This window comes from Equus asinus, chromosome 9 (genome assembly GCF_041296235.1).
Source record: "Equus asinus isolate D_3611 breed Donkey chromosome 9, EquAss-T2T_v2, whole genome shotgun sequence".
Taxonomy (NCBI): domain Eukaryota; kingdom Metazoa; phylum Chordata; class Mammalia; order Perissodactyla; family Equidae; genus Equus; species Equus asinus.
The window spans coordinates 39771068-39790425 of NC_091798.1; the positions used below are offsets into that span (position 1 = coordinate 39771068).

Sequence of the window (19358 nt, forward strand, 5' to 3'; positions counted from 1 at the left end):
TTCAGTTCAGTCTGGAGTGAAGCCCAAGAATTTGCATTTCTATCAATTTCCAAGGGGATGCTAATGCTCTTCATCCAGGGGCTACACTTTGAGAATCACTGCTTTAGCGGATACAAAGGGTTCCAGTTCAAATTATGATCTTCCCTTTTCAGATAAGAGTTCTAACAGATGCCACAGCCCTCTAAACTACCCCTAAGTCCCAAAGAATTTCATATTTTATTTTTGGAAGAAGCCCCTGGAGAGTGACAGAATCTGGACCTCCCCTAAGAGGTCAGGAAGCATCTGGGAAATAGCATTTTAGAGGACGCAGGAAAGTGCCTTCAGAAATGTAAAAGCCCATGCAAAACTCTGAGCTGGAAACTACAAGGCTGGCCCTAGCTGATCCAATTACTGGGCCAATTATTGGAATAGTGAGGTTTTGGGAATCTGGGCAGACCCAGAACCTCTCCTAGAGACTGCCTCCTGATCCTTTTTGAGCCTATAACTGAAGTTAAATGGGCCCAGATAGGAGGTCTGCTATAAGAAAGATAGGGTGTCTGCTGGGGGGTATAATCTGGAAAAAAGAAAGAAATTGACAACTCCACTAGACAGAATTCAAGAGCTTCATTCACAGAGCCCTTTGATCAGGTCATTGTGGTGAGGGCGGGAAGAGGCAGGAATAGTACTCAGGGCTGTGCTTACTTTAAACAACAGCAGTGGAGAGAGGCCTGGAAGGGCCATTTGCCAGCTTTCCTCAGACCTGCTCTGAGTAAGTCATTCCCCCATGAAAGGGTAGGGAGAAATGAAAATGTGGATTCATTCATGAATCAACCTTCAGAACAGGAAGTGTGGCTTCTGAGCTATACAGAGAAATCCTCCTTCCCTACAGGGAACATTGACTTTGCCATCCAGCTAAATACATCCCGAGGTGAGGCAATGTCAAAGTCAAAGTCAGGGAGATCCTATAAGTCAGGGGAAGAGGAGGCAGAACATCACGGGGAAGGCAATACACTAGAGTGACTGAGACCAAGTGTGTGCTTTGGCATCAGCCTGACACGACTCGTGACTTGAATTCTGACTCTGTGACCCGGGGCTTGTTACTTAATCTCTCTGTGCTTTAGTTTCCTCTTCTGTAAAATGGGGGTAATAGTAGTGCCTATCTCATAGAGTTGTAGTAAGAATTAAATGAAATAACCTTGATAAAACACTTAGCTTGGTGCCTTGCATATTTTAGGCACTCAACATTAGTTTAAAAAAAATAAAAAGTGGTGGGCTTAGGAAAATTTAGGAGGGTGGCAGTACAGACCCACCGTTCGTATCACTGCCAGAGACAGAAAGAGAAAGCGGAGCTAGGTTGCAGCTGCTGCCGATCGCCCCAGGAGGCTGACGGAGAAACTCCCGCTCCCCGAGGAAGGTCTGAGGTGTGAGCTGGTCATGCAGGGCGAGTCAGGATTCCTAGGATGGTGGGGTTAATTGGACAACCCTGCTGGCTATAAGGTGGGGGTATCCTGCTCTTTTAAACATTGCAACATTCAGTGAGTCTGTTTTGTGACATTTTCTCATTGCCAATCTGAGTGCCAAATGGCCTGATTTGGACAAATCAAAATGAATGAAGATCAATGTTGGTAGGAAAATGGGAATGACATTATTGGAAACACTCCGGAGATTTGCAGTATTAAGGTAGAATCCCCATTTTCAGGGAAAAAGAAAAAGTGCCTCCTCCTCAAGTTCCAGAAGTGTGGGGGATGGTGCTGAAATGAAAGCAGTGGTGGTGTGCTGGCCCTGAGAGGTGAGCAAGCAGTCAAATACTGAAAAAAAGGCTCTCTCTTTCCTCTGATCCTGAATGAACAGAACCTCTTCCAAAACTCAGTATCGCAAGTCAAAAAGTCCTGTCTGCTTAGAAAGAAATTGTTAGTGGAAGTGGGAACAAAGAGATTTCTAAAAACCATGCAAAAGAGCCAAAGTAAATGACATACCACATGGTTAAATAAAAGTTAACATCCATTGGAGGTGGGGGTGGGAAGAGATTGCCAATTATATCACTTTAGAAAAGAAAAAGCTAAATACAAATGACACACAGTTCTGTTGAACATGCTGGGCCCCTTTCTTGAGAGGTGTCCGTGGCCCTACAAGCCCTGCCCTCTAGTTCAGACCTATCCCAAGTCTAGGATGTTCCCCCTGTAGCCCTGCAGTAGAACTTCACCTCTTGCTCTCCAAAATGACCACAGGGCATATTTAATCATTGTCCCATTTGGAGTCTTTAAAAGATTAAGGCCACAGGGACAGTTGGGAAGGGGCCTGGCTTCTGGCTTTTCACTCCCTTAAACCCACCCAAAATCATAGCTAGAGTTTCCATCACAAGCTCCTGTTCCAGAGAGCCCTCTTTTTGGAGAGGGACTCAGGGGTTTGTCTGATCCCACCTTGAGGAGAGGGGAAAGAGGAGAATCTGGTCTCCTCTTCAGGAAGTAACCATCTGTCCTCTCTGTGGCCTGCAAAATCAGAGGCACTGCAGACCTCAGGGAAAACCCGAGTTTCTTAGCACCCCGCCAACCTCCCCAAAATGGTGGCACTCTCAGCTTTAAGTTTTCATACAGCAAAGTTTATGCTTTATTTTTACTGGAGTTGGTGGTTGTCAGATGCGGAAGCTAGTCGAACAGGTAGCTGCAATACAACAGCTAATCTGCTGTTCTCTACAAAGGAAGGCCATTTTAGCAAGAAAAAAATATAGAACAATAACAACAACAACAAAACTTCTTTGGGATTCACCCAGGGAAGCTTGGAACTGTGATACTGTTAACTTATGATATTTCTATGTCCATGCATCAGTTTTTAGAATATAATCACTGTCATACATATTTAAATAATACTGAAAATTTTTCCATAGTGTGATTTTTGCAGGAATCTCGTTCCTGCAACTACTTGTTCCAAGCCTTCTCATAATCCAGCCTAAAGGTAAGTGAAAGCATCACAAAGATAAAATGAGGAGAAAGCCACAAATAAAACTTCCAACTCCACTTCTAAAAGTTGAGGAAAATACCATACACCTAAGGCCTCTGCCGGTTTTTGAGTTAGAGACCAAAACTGGGATGGTTCTTTTTGGTCAGATAATCTAATCTTTTATGAGAGGGTCTTATTAACACTATTCTGAAGGCTCACTCCTGTGCCACATTTTAATTGGTAACTGCATTCACTGTCTACCACTCCATTCACTAGAAAAGCACTTTTGAAAGGATCTTATTTTCAAGCACAACCTCTATTTTCTGCAGAGGATTCTCTTTATCTTTTGTCATGTACTCTTTTGTAACCCTTCCATTACCCCAAACCAACTTCAAATTTAAAATGACAGAAAGCAAAAGAACCTTCGATGGGAAACGGGCATGATCTACAGGAAAAGTTTCTCTTCCTCTTCAATTGTGATGGCTAGGTTAACCGTCACACCATCAGAGAATTTTTAACACTGACTCAAGAAGCAAGATAGGGAAGCCATTCACATAAAATCTTTAAAAATAAACAAATTGTTTTAAAATAAAATAGAAAATAGAGTTTTCCAGTGTGAAAGAGCACACTGAATACTTGCAGGCAATTAATGAACAGGCAAATATACCTGCTTCTGAGTCCTAAAAATGGTTTCCATCTATAAAAAAAAAAATCCAAGAGCAACCAGATCCGCCCCCCACAACCAAAGGCACTGAAACAAAAGACTGATCTGTTTATATAGTCACATGAAAAATAAACATCTTTATTTTTTTGCCTACTTTATTTCATTTTTTTCAAATAAAATTTAAATCTGTACAAAGTATACTGTTACAGTATATATTTTGTAAGAATCAATGCCTAAAAGAATCACAATACTTCAATAAGCAGTACAGCAGACCTCGCTAGTTTCAGCTTTGATATTGAACAAACTCAAGCCGGCTGATGCACAACACATTTGCTTGGTTTCCACATGGTGAGTTCCCAGCACTGAGATGGGAGAACATGACAGCAAGTATGGTTATATTACAGCCCGACACACTGCGCTTCTTCATGTGATAATAACTGCACAGATTTAATACAGAATGCTCAAATTTACTTTTTAAATTGCATTTGCTTACTTCTTAGTTGGCAAAATTCAGCACTCTTAATGGGGTCCCCAAACAGTGCAAATTAATGATATTCTACTGTATAATTGGCACATCTCCAATAAGGATTAACTTGTAAACTCAAAGAATATCACAACTTTGTCCTAAATTTTAACTAATATCCATCTGGTCCATTTAACCAAAGTTATTTTGGAAAGATATTAAAGAACAATTCTATTTCTGAAAGGATATTGTTTTGACCATTCTTTAGAGAAGATAAATTTTTAAATTGTCATTAAAATGTTTTACTATAAAAATTTTACAAACAATTAGAAATTTCAAGATTATGATTCACAGCAGACAAATACAAACTGTTTATATTCCAACAATACCTACTCTTAGACTTTCAAACAGAGCACAACCATGTCAGCTGTGTTAACTAAAATTCTGAACAGTGTACTAAATTTATAAGTGGTGCTGGGTCTAGCAAGTGTAAATACACAGTATATTTTAATGAAAAGAATTGTCTTCTTTATACTTTATTTGTTTTCCCATAAGGAAACATTAATGTTTACATTCTTTAATAAAGTTAATCTTACATCAGAATATAACTTAATACTGTCAGCAACAGGGACCACACACAGTAAATAAGAAGCACATTTAAAATAAGTCTGAATTCACATAGATTAACATTTGTTGGTTAATAAAATATCGACAGTATTACAATCTTACAATATTTACAGTAAGAAAAATCTAGAGTAATATATACCTTTCACAGCAGGATTCCTTTTTTTTAAATTATTATTTCTTCCAGTTTGGGATTGTGTATACACAAAAAGCTCAAATAAAGCAACTCTGCAATATAATCTTAAAATAATGGCTACTGAGGGAAATTCTATCACAACCATTGAAAATAATGGTGACTTTTCACGGAGTCTGTGGCATCTGAGAACCCAGTTAATTAACCAAAGTCTTGCTCAAACCAGCCTCAGTTACCCAGATTAAAGCTGCAGAACTCCGGCCTTCCCTGACTGCTGAAAACCCAACAGATTTTCTCAACATGCTATAAGAAAAGAGGGAAAATAGGTTTCAGCTCACACCTCATGGCTGGAAGCCTCTGGCCAGTGCACATTCCCCAACTTATGCTAAAAGAGGGCCAATTTCATCCCCAAAGCATCACAAGAGTTTACTCTCCAACTATACGGCACTTTGACGTAGAATTCACTCATTCACCAATTCTTGTACATTAGGTCAAGGCATGAATTTGGCCCATATAATACACACCAGCATCTTAGAGACTTGGGACCAGGGCAAAGAAACAGACTAGTGCAGTTTGCACTGAGATCAACAGGGAAAATGGGAAGCGATGCACATTTCCAATTAGAATGGCAAGAAGAAGACCCACATCCCTAAAGTGGAATTTGGCCAGGGCATCAGAGTTAGCACCCCCTCTCTGAGTACCACAAGCGATTAGGATGTGTGCTCTTGGGCCTCCTCCAAGAGAGAGCATCTACAGTAAGTAACACCATGTGGGACATTAGTTCAGTGATGACTCCCAAGAAAGCAGATACAACTTGAATCTGGGGCTGTCCACAGCACCTGAGGTCACTCATCTGAGCTGTGACCTGTCCCAACCCTGCTTACTTTAAGAGATCTGATGGGCACAGAGCACTCAGGCATACAGCTGCTGGCTACTTTGGACTCTAGATCTCACAGGTAATCAACAGGTATCTGGGATTGAATTAGCAAACTGTACCATAGCTCCTTAAACAGACACTGTCAGGTGTGAAATCATGTGAAGCATGAATCTTCACTGTCAGGTCAGAAATCAAAGTGGGAGTCTTCCCACATCAGCCAAGGTTATTAGGTTAAAACCTTAAAGGAGTTGAACAGTTTTTCATGTTGGAAGTGATTAGTTTACTTATTTCAGTCAAGCTGGATTGGCAAATCAGAATGATCTATTTAGTTAGCTTTGTTTTTTTGATTCCTATATATGTGTTAACCCAAAGCTGTTGTATTTGGGCTAAATACGCTGACAGAGAAAATTCAAACAACAAAAGTTTTCAGCAAACTTCTGTGGCATTTTCTTTTTGGAAGTCAATGCAAGATCTAAAGGTATTTCTACCTAACAAAGTCTGTTTAAGTGTTTAATGTTATTTCCTTTTTGGTCCTATACAGAATGCTATGACTTCTATATAGGTCTGAATGCTGCTCCATGTAGATTCCTTCTGTATATCTAAAAATATATACTTTTCAGTAGTTCAATACATGGTTAATCTTCCCACAGAGGAAGATTTTTGTAATCACATGTTGCAAAGTAGAAAAACATCTCCTTTCTAAGAAAGGAAATATACTTTCCTATTGTACACTTTTGAATAAGCCCAAAGGCATGCACTAAAAATCATTATTAAAACTAAAACATGCACTAAAATGGTGTAGAGTTAGACTTAAAGTGCTGCTTCTCAATTTTTAAATTTGGAGAAGACATTTTGTCAGTTGTTGACTCAGGGATCCCCCCACCCCACCCACCCCACTCCATGGCATCAAGAAAGAAAAGTAAAAAGTATGCATAAATCTGTAAACTATGCTTTACATGGGGGAAAGGACAGATATATCAACTGGATTCCCAGTTTTAAGTAAAACCAATATTTACTGGTAAAAATTGTCAAAGCTAATACATCCAAACAAATGTTACTAGTAAATAATGTTCTACATAGAGAATAATTTACTTTGGTTTTATGTACCTTCTCAAAAATAATACTGGTGTCCCATACATCACCAAACTGATGTGTTCCAGCAAAGGTGTAAGGCAAATTTTTTTGTTTTCCTAGTGACATCTTGTTTCCCAATAGACAAGACTAAAATCTTTTGGTGAGGAAGGGGTTAAGATAATGGCTAACCCCTTGGCATCCTGAGCATTGTGGTTTATCAAATTCTACCCTGCTAGAAGCTGTCAGGTACCCTGACTCCTGCCTTGAACCAGGAATGGCTCCCATGTCTAGAGATGCCCTGACTCCTTATAAATAGCTCTCAGAACTTTGCTTCTTTTTCCTTTTGTCTGGATGTTATAATGTCTAACAAAGCTGGTTGCAATGTCATATTTTGCTAGTAGGGGCCACCATCTAACAATAATTCCAATCTGAAATGTTTTATGCCAATAGTTAGTTCCTAATTTTATCAAGGAATTGCATTAAAGTTTTCTCTATAGGGTTTGTTTAGAGCAGAGATCCTTAACTTGGGTTTCAGAAGATGCGTGATGCCCCTGAGGTTGTATGTAAAATTATCTGTGTATGTGCATTTTTTTTCTGGGGAGAGGGTCCATCACTTTCATCAGATTATCAAAGGTATCTGTGACCCCAAAAGGGGTTACAGGGACTTAGAAGGATACCCGTAATTTATTTTATAGCAGGATTGGAAAATGGGGGCAGAAAACTAAAAATGGCCTGGAAAAAAAAGGGCCAAATTGCTGATCTTTTCCCTTTATTCACATTTGGGAAATAAGTGCTTCAGACTAGGAAAAATAATTAATTAAGCTGATTAAACTCCATTAAAAAATAATCAAAGCCACTTTCTAAAATTTTTTCATTTTCCATATATGGTAAACTTAGTCTCCAAGAAAAGGTTTAGAGACTGAATTTTTCTCTTTTCCCAAAGGAAATTCATAGATATAATGCTGATCATTATCCACATTTAAAGATTTGACAACATAAAACTTAAGACAACTCTAATGATGTAAGCCTTTATGATTTTGAGTAAAGGATTATCTAGAGTCAGATACAAATCTGTCAACCTTCATTTCCCAAAATTGGTCCATATTTAGACAACTACCGGGCACAATTCCACTAGATAAACCCAAAACCCGAACAACGAAAGTTTAACTTTCTACCCAAATTAAAAACAAAGCCAAAATGTTCTACAATAGAGTCTGGCCACAAACATTCACGCCGTGTCATAGAAGACTTTCTCATTTCAAACACATCACTGAATTTTAAACAGAATATGCAAACATAAGAGCCAAAATGACTAGCAAAACATGCTGAGAAGAACATGTCAAGAATTAAAACACCACCTCCCCATCTAGAAACACACTCAGGCATTCCAAAAATAAACTAGACCTGAAGAGAGGCCTCTCACTTGTTGGTTTTAAGTATGAAGCGCCTAAAAGGCTATGGGAAAGGGAATATAAAATGAAATAATTAAAAAACTTACAAAAAATAATTTTAGCCAAAACACATCTCTGTTCTATTGACAAAACTGTCAACCTTTTTTTTCTTTTTTTTTTTTTTTGCAGTTCTGAACACTAACTGTGTTGTACAATCTCACTAAGATAAAAAATATGTTCACAGGTACACTTTTTGTTCTCCTATTCTTTCTAGAGTACATCTTGAGGTTGTAAGAATGCCTCTAGTTAAAATAAAGTCTCTTATCCCTTGCCACCCTCCCCACCTCAAAAAGTGAGTCAACCTTAAATTCCAAAAAGGAATATCATTTAATATAATTATTCCAATACTAGTTATATCACATAGACCATGAGGAAACTCTATGAGCACTATGCACTATGGAAAACTACATGAAAGAGGGAGCTGCCACTTGCCACCCACTTCTCTTCCAGCTTTTTAAGCCAATACCCAGCTAGACTCAAATCTCATTGACTTCAGTGAAAACAAATCAACAGTCCAAAACCAGGCCATGTCAGGCTGGAAGTTGGATCTCAAAGACATCATTATATATATATATATATATAGTGTGTGTGTGTGTGTGTGTGTGTATTTTTTCTTATCCTAAGCTTTCACTTCATCTATTCAAATAGTTTAATAAAGCTCACATTTACAAAGGATTTTATTGGCAAATAAAGGCCCATATTAAACATTTTATCAAAACAAACTTTTGTCCTACATAGCTAACACTAAGAAATATTTTCTCGGACTTATAAAGCATATTTAATTGCATATAAGTTTTGCTTTGGGTGGGATATTGAAAACACAATTCTGTAAGAAATTAGAAAAGACTAGAAACAAAAGTGAAAGTGACTAGTCTTAACTTTCAAAAAATCAAGTGCAAAGATAAATAGTGCAAATAATGAAAACTGGAAAATTTTATAGGCAATTTTACATAGTCTTTCCTGCTTTTGCACTTTACATATTGACAACGTTATAAACCCTAACAACTGTATGCAGCATGGAAATGGGCTATCATTTATCTCCATTGACTAGACTCAAGGAAGTCTTTCAAAGACTTGTCTCACAGTCATTTAAATCACTGGTTCTTGACACAGGTTTGGGAATTCACTTCTTTTAAAACAGTTCCTAAGGGGAGGAGGGGCTCTTTAAGAAGGTTCTGCACTGACATAAACAAGTTATAGTACGCAACTGTATTATCATTTAAAATCAGATACACAATAAAATGTGAAAATCATACTAAGTGCTAACTCTACAAAATGTTATAATAAAAATAATTCTGCTATTGTTAATGAACTCGACATTTGTTTAAAAAATTACCTTCAAATACAAAATCAGAACCTCTTTTTAAACTATCTTTAAGGAGATTTTATTACTAATGTATACAGATTTGGGTAGAATGACACATGAAAGTAATCTGTCAAAGTCACTGAGAATACGTCCATACTAAACCAGAAAACAGAGTAAATCCAAATATACTTGAATTATGTAGCTTTAAACAGAAATATTATAGCAATTCTTTATCTTAAATAATTCAAAATACTCCTGGGATACTGGAAACAGAAATCTGAACACCATCAGTTCACCCTACAAAGGACATAAGAACTTCCAAGATGTACCAAATTATATTATTAACATCTGCCACCAGTGAATTTTGGGAATTCTATAATTTTAAGAGAACAGAGAAAGCGGGGAAAACAAACAGAAATTTAAGTTTGGGGAGGTATGTTGTCTAATTTCAGAAATATAGTAGTATTGAGGGTATCATAAGGTCCACAATGATAAATGGTTGCTACGATTGTAAACGTAAAAGAAATAGAAAAGATACCTAAATTGCAATGTAGTGTTTTTACTTGGTTTATAATCCTCTTCTAAGAAATTCATGTGGACCAAAGGCTCAAGGTTCTGTAAAAGCGAGGCATAATATGGATCTTTGCGGACTGCAAAATCAAATTATTTGATCTAAGGACGATTTTGAAAAGTAAAGGGAAACTACACTGTAACATATGCCCAGGAGAATAGACAGTCTGTATGATAAATATGTCTGATAGTTTAAAAATGATAACTGTGAAAGAGTTTAAAGCGTTCTCTTTTTTCCTTCAAAGTAGTAAGTCCCCAGCACCAACTTGCCTTGACCAGAAAAGTTGCCATTCCATAATTGTGCTACTTAATTTGTCCAGAAAAGCAAACACCCTACATCTGAAAACAGATTTGTATAATGGATCATTATTATAACATCTAGCTACAGACCAACAGCTTTCTCATAACCAAGAAGGGACCCATTTTCTCTGGCTTTACTGAAACTTCCTCAGTGAAGATAAATGTCATTGTCTTCAGCAAACAACTCTCATTTAAGATTCCACCTTAGCATCTTTCCCTACCTCCAATAAAAACTTCTCCAACTTTACCTCCAAATCATTCCCTTATTTACCTCCCACACTCCCATTCACAAACACATTAAACAGCTCTCCCCTTTCTGCTCTCAAATTTCCAAACTAGTAAGTCTCAGTCCATAGTAACCTACCTAAAGTACACATACTTCTTACTCTCTTCAATTCACAAATTTCTTAACAAAAAATGTCGATGCCCTTCAAACTGCCAACTTGACTACAGGGAAAACGGCAGTCAGAAAAAACTGCCCAATTACCTTATACTACAGAAATCTTTCTGGGATCAGTTAGCCATGTTCTAAGGCAGGAGTCAGCAATTTCTTCACTTTCCTCTTAAGGGGGTTAATTTTGAGTGCCACTGGCAGGCCTATGGCAAGGAGAAGAAGAAAGAAGGAGAGAGAAACAAGGGAAAAGGAGGATGGGAGAAAGAAATGCCAGATGTACACGGTAGGGAGGTAGGTCAAATGCCACCAACAGCTACCTGCACTGGAAATTGCCAATCCACTCTAGCTGAATGGGAATCTGACCCAATCCCAACATGAGGCTAATAATTCATTAGCTGATGGCCATCACTGTTTGAGCCTACTCAAGGTGAATACAAAAAGACATCTGTCCCATAGGTTTGACTGCCACTTCACAATAAGGACATCTTTTCTCAAGTCCTCCTAGGATCCTTCTGTGTTAATCTAGCTTAGACCAAAAGACATGCTAAAAAGAGTATTTACATGTTTCTCAAAATTCTAGAATATAAAGGTTTGGTCCTTGAACTTGGAGGCCTCTTGAACTATTAAAGTACACCCTAAATCAAGAAAATTAAACCCTTCAGTTTAAATTTTTCCCATGAAACGCTACAAAAATAATTACTAATAATCATCAAAATAAAGTATGTATTCATGAAAATGAAAAAGCGTGCGATTCCAAAATGAGTAAAATATTCCTGGTCTGTAAGAAGTAACTTTATTTTACACAGAGGATCACCACCACGTTTCTACCTATCAAACAAGACAATTTTCCACAAAAGCAAAGCACATCAGGAAAAATAAAAAAAAGAAAGAAAATAAATACCAAACGTAATATGGGGACAAAATAAAAATAAATGAACACCTATAAAATTCTTTTTTAAGAAAAATGTTTCTAACAAGTGACCTTTGCCATACTCAACTTTCCTAAAGACATAAATTGCCCAGACCATTCAACATCAAAACTCAGTAGCCAGTTTAGCAGCTGAAAGACGACAACTGTTGGCTTGAAACCAATCATATCTTTCAGTTTTCACCTGGTTGTTCTTGCATCATGAAATTCTACCTGACTCATGCTAGTAGTAGTTTAAATGATCTTCACTTAGCCCATAATAATGAAATTTCTGTTCAAAAAGAGCGTATTAAAATGGCCTAGGCCTTAAATTTAGGTTTTGTTTTAGGATCAAATAACTCCTCAAATATTAAAATCAGCTGTTCTTAAAAATATATTGAAAATTCTCTATAGTAATCAATGCTGCTAGGTGAAAATAGTAATAGCAGTGATCACTTCAGTTTTATACTGTACTTCATATAAATTCAGTTAGCTTGCAATGAAAAAAACCAGAAATATAATAATGTATGATTTAAAAAGATAAACTTTAACAGACGACTTTGCACAAATAACTTCAGAGAATTTATTCACTTAAGTAATTCTGATAAATTTTCTTTCCTATTCATTCCACTCTCATGGGGAAGTATATATCTTCCAAATTATTAAGATATTCAAATTTAGGGATAGTCAACTATAAATGTTATACTCAGAGTTATCACCAGTTGTTCCAAACTTAAGTTGCTAAAGATTCCTTTATTTTAGCATCTTTTTACATAGAAAGCAGAATCTCATTCTGATATTGAAAAGACTCTGAACAGGGAAAAAAGTCATTAGATTTGGTATCTCACTTTTTATGGGGGGAAAATCTTAAAAGTATGTTCACATGTAAAACAAAATGAATTGTGGAGCTATGAAAGCCACCAGAGCAACAGTTTCAGAAATCCCCATTCTAAAATCATCTGGAAATGTGTGTGTGTGTATGTGTGTGTGTGTGTGTGTGTATCAGTAACACGAAAAAATGAGTGGAAATATTGAGGCAGAGAGGGTGAACCATGTGTGAGAGAGAAAAATAATCATGCCCATGGTGGGGTCACCATGGCTGGCAGATAACCCAAAATGTCATAAAAGAAAAATGTATTAATTTAGAAAGTTTTAACAGTGCCAAATACAAAATATTAAAGCACAGAAATAATGAATGAGATAACCCCCACAAACATCAAATTCCATAAGAAAACAGGAAGAAAAAATTTGACATATGCGTCTTTTTTAATATACCAAATCTTAACTGACTTAAAGATTATGTAAAGTGCTTGGGCCATGGTACCCACCCAGATTCTTATTATCAACATACTTATCTTTTCCCCTCCCTTCCACCCAAATTTAGTTCACTTTTCCTGCAGAAAATGTACAGCATTCCTATATTAATAAGAAATGAAAACAGTGAGTACAACTGATATATATCCATTGACTTTTATTACAAATGTACTTGATCACTTGGCTTCAAAAAGTTTAAAATCAATACCCTATTTTCTGTATGCCAGTACAAAGCAAACTGTTTTACAAATTAAATACCTAAAAATTTGACAAAAATATTAAAATTTGATGAAAAACAATTATAAAAATCCTTAATCTCTCTCTCTTCAAAAAAGGAGGCAGTCTTCCCAGTCCTATTATACAATATTAATAATATTCACCATTTTTAGAATAGGTAGCTAAATTATATTTTTCTGTTAGCATACAAAACTCTTAGACTAATAGATTTTATTTGTATATGCTCCAGTTAAGTTTGTAAATGCCATCTGATTGCAATATAATCAACTATCTTTAATTGAGTCCTAATTTACACTTAATAATTTGCATAGTTTAAAAGGGATAAAGGTTATTCTACAACTAATTATCATAGGCTATTACAGTGCTATTTTTCAAGGCAATAAGTATTTGCTCCCAAATGAAATTATCTGTCTTCTTTAGGCAGGGGTTAAAATTACTAGCAGCTTTCTCCATGACCTGAAAAATCAAATTGGGAGTTATCCATCTCTAGATATGAAGACCTAAAAACACATTCATATATTTTCCACTTTGAGTCAAATTTCAACCCCTGCATAGGACAACTAGAAAGTGAGACTTTCAAGGTTTTTTTATTTCCTGTTGGTTTTGGTTTGTACTCTCCATGGCTTTTGAGAAGCTGGAAAAGTTTGTCTTTCCTGACTCGCATTGTCTTTTTTTTCCATTTGGCAAATATTCATCTACCTCCAATCTTTATCTACTGGAGGAAAAGCCAACATGGCTTTTCTTATGGACTTCCTTTGTTGTCAAAGGCATGTATAATGATTTCTACAGTTCTGGTTAGTTAACTTTAGCTCCCTCTGTGGCTGGATGACTGCTGCTTCTAACATCAGCATGATAAATAGGAGGCACAAATAAAAAGTAGCTTAAAAAAAGATTTGGTGATTTAAAAGAAAAAAACGAACAACACCAAACACACACACATATATGGGCATTTCAAATCTGGTGGCTGATCTCTGGATTAAATTACTTGACAGTGTCTCTCATTTTAAAGAACGTCAATATTGCAATGCATTTCAAGTTTTCTTTTATACTTAGGCAATTAACGTAGTTTAACCAAGCTCTTGGACCTTAACTGTAAGACAAAGCAGATCATTAAAATAAGGCATACTTGTCAGGAATTGGGTTTTGTTTGCTTGTTTTTGGCACATTTGATCATACTGTCTTCTATGAATAACACATATGGTCAAATATACCATTTCCTTTTTTGTTTCAGCACAAACAGGGTCTACTAACTAGCAAAATAAAAACAAGGAAAAACTCCAACATAAAACACTGAGATACAGAACCTTGGTAAAGTACCGAGCACCTGGGGGGAAAGGCGGGGAAAGGATGAAACAGGAGAGGGAAGGGAAAGTTGGGAGGGCGCTTGGGGAGGTAAAGTGAGATGCAAAAAAGAGCATCTTTACAGTCGCTTAGTCTTTTCTATGATCACCTCTTAAGTCTTAAAAGATCTGCATGTGGATTTCTTTTCAAACCCACTGACCATAAATTAGACACTGGTTTCAAAATCTTAGTAAGATTGTGTTTAACTGTTATAGTGTAAAGACAATTGCACAATGCATGTGCTTCTTGATCCGGTAGGATTCCAAGCAGAATCTGAAGTCTATAGATAAGAAAGGCTTCACTTTAGGTAACTGACCCTAAAGAAAACCTCATGAAAGAACTCGCATCTCAAAGAAAGGACACTTTGCCTAAGTTTGCTGTGTTTTTGTTGACTTGCACTACTTATTGCTGGCTACTACGAAACACTGATCTAGGAGTACTCCAACAACCTGTAGTACAAGGCTTAACTTTAAGAAGCTATAGTAAACAAGAGACAAAATCAAAGCAATTCTCTTTCCTAACTAGTAACAGCACAGATAATGCAGTCTTTTCCATATCACAGTTAAAGTACAGTGAACGAAACAGCTCAACAAACCTTAAGACAAAAAAGTGCAGGTTATTAATGTTTACATGCAGTTGATAAGCATTCCAAATGTCACATTATGCACTGTAAGAGCTCAACTTTACTATATGGAAATAAGAAAAATGCACCTTGGGGGACGGGGGAAAAGCAATTTAATCATTTCCAGTGATTTTGTAAGTAAAGAAACTCCTAACTATTGTACGGTCACCTCATATTTAACATTGTATGAATATTAAAAGCAAACAATTTAATGGGAAAATGCACAGTACAATGGAAATAGCTTGTTATTCAACACGTACAGTAGATCTCAAAAACAAAGACAACACACTCAACCAGGGAGCTTAAAAATATCAAATCAAAACCCAAAGAACCAGCAGAAAAAAAAATCCTTCAAAAAGACAACTGTTTACCTTCCTAGGCCAATGCTTTACAATGTGAGAAGCACTGATACCTTCCAGCTCCTACAGGTGGTGTCTTCTACATACAGCAGTTAGATCTATATGGCTGGATTTGCCAAGAAACAATTCCATCCCCAGAACTCTATGTCAGACAAGACCTTTTTTTTTTAACCAAAATACTTTCTACAGAATTCCAAACCAAAATGTACTGTTTAAGGCATCTTTTTTTTATAACATTTTCTCTTCACTCAAAGATGATAGTCATGCAGCAGTTTAATGATAAAAATATATTAATATTTTACTATACAGCAGCAAAAAGTTAGTTGTCAATTAAAAGCACACGAACATCTTTAAATGAAAACCTGTGAAAGACTATCGTTACAAACAATTTCAGTTTGGAGGACACCAGCTTGGTAAAGTGCTCTCCTAAGCTTTGCATTTTCATACCCTACACCTTGAATATATGAGTTATAGAACATACTTTTGATAGAAGGCTTGTACACTTGGGGAACACAAATACACTTAGCATATAATGTAGCCAGTAATAACTAGCACCACAGCTACATGGAAATCCTTTACATACACCAACTTGGCTTTCACTTTTAAAATGAAACTCAGAATCCATGGCTCAGTAGGATAACTATAATTGTGTTGCTCTGCTTTTTAACAGGTCTACATAAGTTAATAGCACTGGCAAAAATCAAAGGATAGCTTCAGATCTCTTACAAGTTTAGGAGACAGTGCTAGTGACCACAAATAGACTCACTACCTGATGTCCAAGTACAGGTTCACTGGAAATTGCTGCACGTTAGTTTTTAAAATCTTTCTACACATAATAAAAAAAATATATTATGAACAATACAAGTACATCTCATATACACAATAATGACAAAACACCTACTCAGTCAAAGCAAACAGATGCAGAAAAATATTATGGGAGATTTCCTTTTTCTTCCTTTCTCTTTTTCCTTTCACTATTTGGAATAACTTTGGTTCCAACCATAAAAATCACAACTTAGCAAATTTCATTTAAATGCCTTTTTTAATAATTTCATGTTCACAGAAGTTTCACTGACCATTTTTATATGTTTAAGGTCCAGATGCAATGCATATTGTATAAAAGAGAGCACTTATTGTTTACCTTGCATGAATTAAACCTACGTACCTTTAACTCTACAAACTTCTGCATAACATTTAGACAAAGCTCAGACACACAGCATGCCTAGCCCTCATATATATACACATCTCTAATCACAGGTATATAGGGTGTCAAATATACTATAATAACCTCCATGTAAGGTTTGAAATTTGGTAACAAAATGAGAAAAACTAAAAATATTATTTTACGTGTTCTAAAATATCTCTTTTTTGTGCTAAAGTCAAATGTTAGCTCAACATGAAAAGGACTTTTATATAATTCAGCAATATTATAATCTTGACCATTTTGCAAACACTTTTAATAATAATAGCTTAAACGTGTACAAAAGTTCTTGGTTAATTAGGGAAATAAACACTCAGTTCTTTATATTTTTTAATCAAGTAGGAAACACAGTTCATATAATGTTATTACTTTTTGTATTTTTTTTGTTTTTTGTTTTTAGCAGCTGCTTACTGTTTTATATGGTGGATAAAGTGGACAACATCCAGCGATGGGTGGCAAGTCAAGAAGAGAAACTGTCAGTTGGTGGAGGTTCTGGGTGGTGCTCCCTTGGAGTTAAGTTATTTCTTTTTTTTTTTAACTTTTTAACTTTTTATTTTCTCTCTTTCTTTACAGTATATTTTCTGTGTGTGTGGCTGTGTGTATGTGTGTGTGTATGCATGTGTGTGTGGGTTTTTTCCATTCAGTTTGATCAATCTTCTTCCCCCTCTTCCTCACCCTGCAGTAGCAGGGTGGCAGCGGCGGTCTCCTCCTGCTGCTGCTGCTGCTGCTGGTGGAGCTGCTCACAGGCAGCTCGCTTCTCTCTCTGCTTCTCTTGAATCTTCTTCATCTCCTCCGAGTACTTGCAGAAGGTGTGTCCGAACTTGGCCCACACCTTGTAGGGCACGGTGATGGAGTTGCGGTAGGTGGGCTTCACCTCACTAACTCGCATAAACACACCGTACTTGTTAGAGCCCACATCGAAGAAGAAGCGCTTGTTGTCCACAGTCAAGGAGGTGCCCTCGGGCAGCTCGGCCGGCTCCTCCTCCACTCCGTAGTCGTCGATGAGCTTGGCCAGAGCGTCGCGGAACTCGATGAGCCCCTGTGCGGGCAGCGCAATGGTCTGGCCCTGCGTGGAGCCCAGGCCGGGCCCCCGGTTGACCGTCTGGCGGATGCGCAGGAAGCGGCCGCGCTGGTTCTCCTTGAGATCCATGTAGTACTTGCGGTTCTCGCGCACCAGGAACTCGCTCTTGAGCGCCCGGCGCGGCTCGTCCTGCGCCTGGGCCAGGTCGGGCGGCTGGCTGGGGCCCAGCTGCGCGTAGTGCTCGATGAAGTCGCCCAGGTAGTCGCGGAACTCCACGGCTACTGACATGGAGAGAGTGAGGCGGCTCTTGTTGCCGCCCGCGCCCACCTCAGCGATCTTCAGGAAGCGGCCCTTGGCGTTCTGCTTCACGTCCAGGTAGAAGCGCTTGTTCTGGATGTCCACCCGCTTGGAGGCCAGCTCCTGCGTCTCGTGCTGCAGCCCCCCCGGGGCCCCGCCGCCGCCGCCGCCGCCACTGCCGCCGCCGCCCCCGCCGCCACCACCGCCCCCGCCGGAGCCCGAGCCCGAGCCTGGGTGCCCCAGGGAGCCGCCCGAGCCCAGCGCCGCACCACCCTGCTCGCTGCCGCTGTCTCGGTCCGCCATGATGCTGCGCTCCGCCGCCGCGCCGCCGCCGCCTGCCGCTCCGCCCGCCGCCGCCTCAGTCGCCTCAGCCGCCGCTGCTTTCCCTCCCCGGCTCCGCCTGCTGCCGCCGCAACCCCCACAGCCAGTCAGCCACTCTCGCGAGATCTGCGGGAGAGACGAGACAGACGAGACCCGGTAACAGGGCACTGACTCCCCAGTACAGTAGCAGGGCGCCCTACTGTACGCGCCCACCCGCCCGCCGGCACGTGACCCACGCCCCCTCCTCGCTGCCAGCCCCCCGTCCGCCCGCCCGCCAGGCGGCGCCCACCCACCGGCCCTCACCCCACACCCCAGGCTGGAGGGGGGAGCAGGACGCGTCGCGTCGCAGCTGCCGCCGCCACCACTGTGGCTGTCGCTGTTGGCCAGACCCTGGGCAGCCTCGGCCCAGGGAGTTGGGGGACTAGGGGTGAGAAGGGTACTGCCATCCTAAGCACAAGGACCGGGCCTGAGCTCTGCTTTCCAGTGACCCCAAAGAGAGGATTTGGGGGAGGGGCCTGCGTAGCTCAGCTGAGCCCGCTGCAGAGAGGGGACACTGAGTCACGGCCATTCCCTTCCATGCGGGCAACAGCCAGACCCAGATCCAAACCCAGACAGGCCCACCCGCCGCCCGGCTGGGTTGTCCCCTACCGCAGAGCCCTGGCCGCAGAGGAGGGCGAGAAAGAAGAGAGGTGGTGCGGCGGTAACCCTTAGCTGCAGAAGGGGCTGCCGGGGATGAGGACGGGGATGAGGACGGGGCGCCGGCAGCAGTGGCGCGGAGCAGCAGACACCTAGCCTGTCCCTCCCCTTTCGCTCCCCTTGCTCTCGCCGCTCCCCCTCCCCGCGCACAGCAGCGGCTCTGGCCTCAGATGATCCCGCTCCCCCTCCCCCCAACCGCAGCCCCGCACAGTCGGGCGGGCGGGCGCACTCACCGGCGGGGGGGAGCCGAGCAGAGGACGGCAGCCGCAC

General features: G+C 39.6%; 1 protein-coding gene across 5 annotated transcripts in view; it reads right to left on the bottom strand.

Annotated features, from left to right (window-relative positions):
* Nucleotides 1–19358, bottom strand: part of PURA (purine rich element binding protein A) — a 124544-nt gene that overhangs the window by 99417 nt on the left and 5769 nt on the right. For 3 of the 5 annotated variants that reach the window (XM_070517301.1, XM_070517300.1, XM_070517299.1), the window contains exon 2: nt 17272–18518. The exons of 1 other annotated variant lie outside the window; for it this stretch is intronic. In XM_070517301.1, the coding sequence (XP_070373402.1) occupies nt 17403–18374 (972 nt within the window). In that variant the 5' untranslated portion in view covers nt 18375–18518 and the 3' untranslated portion in view covers nt 17272–17402. Of the gene's footprint in view, nt 1–17271; nt 18519–19040; nt 19223–19358 lie in introns of those variants that run through there. One more of the 5 variants, XM_044780585.2, reaches the window with a different exon arrangement.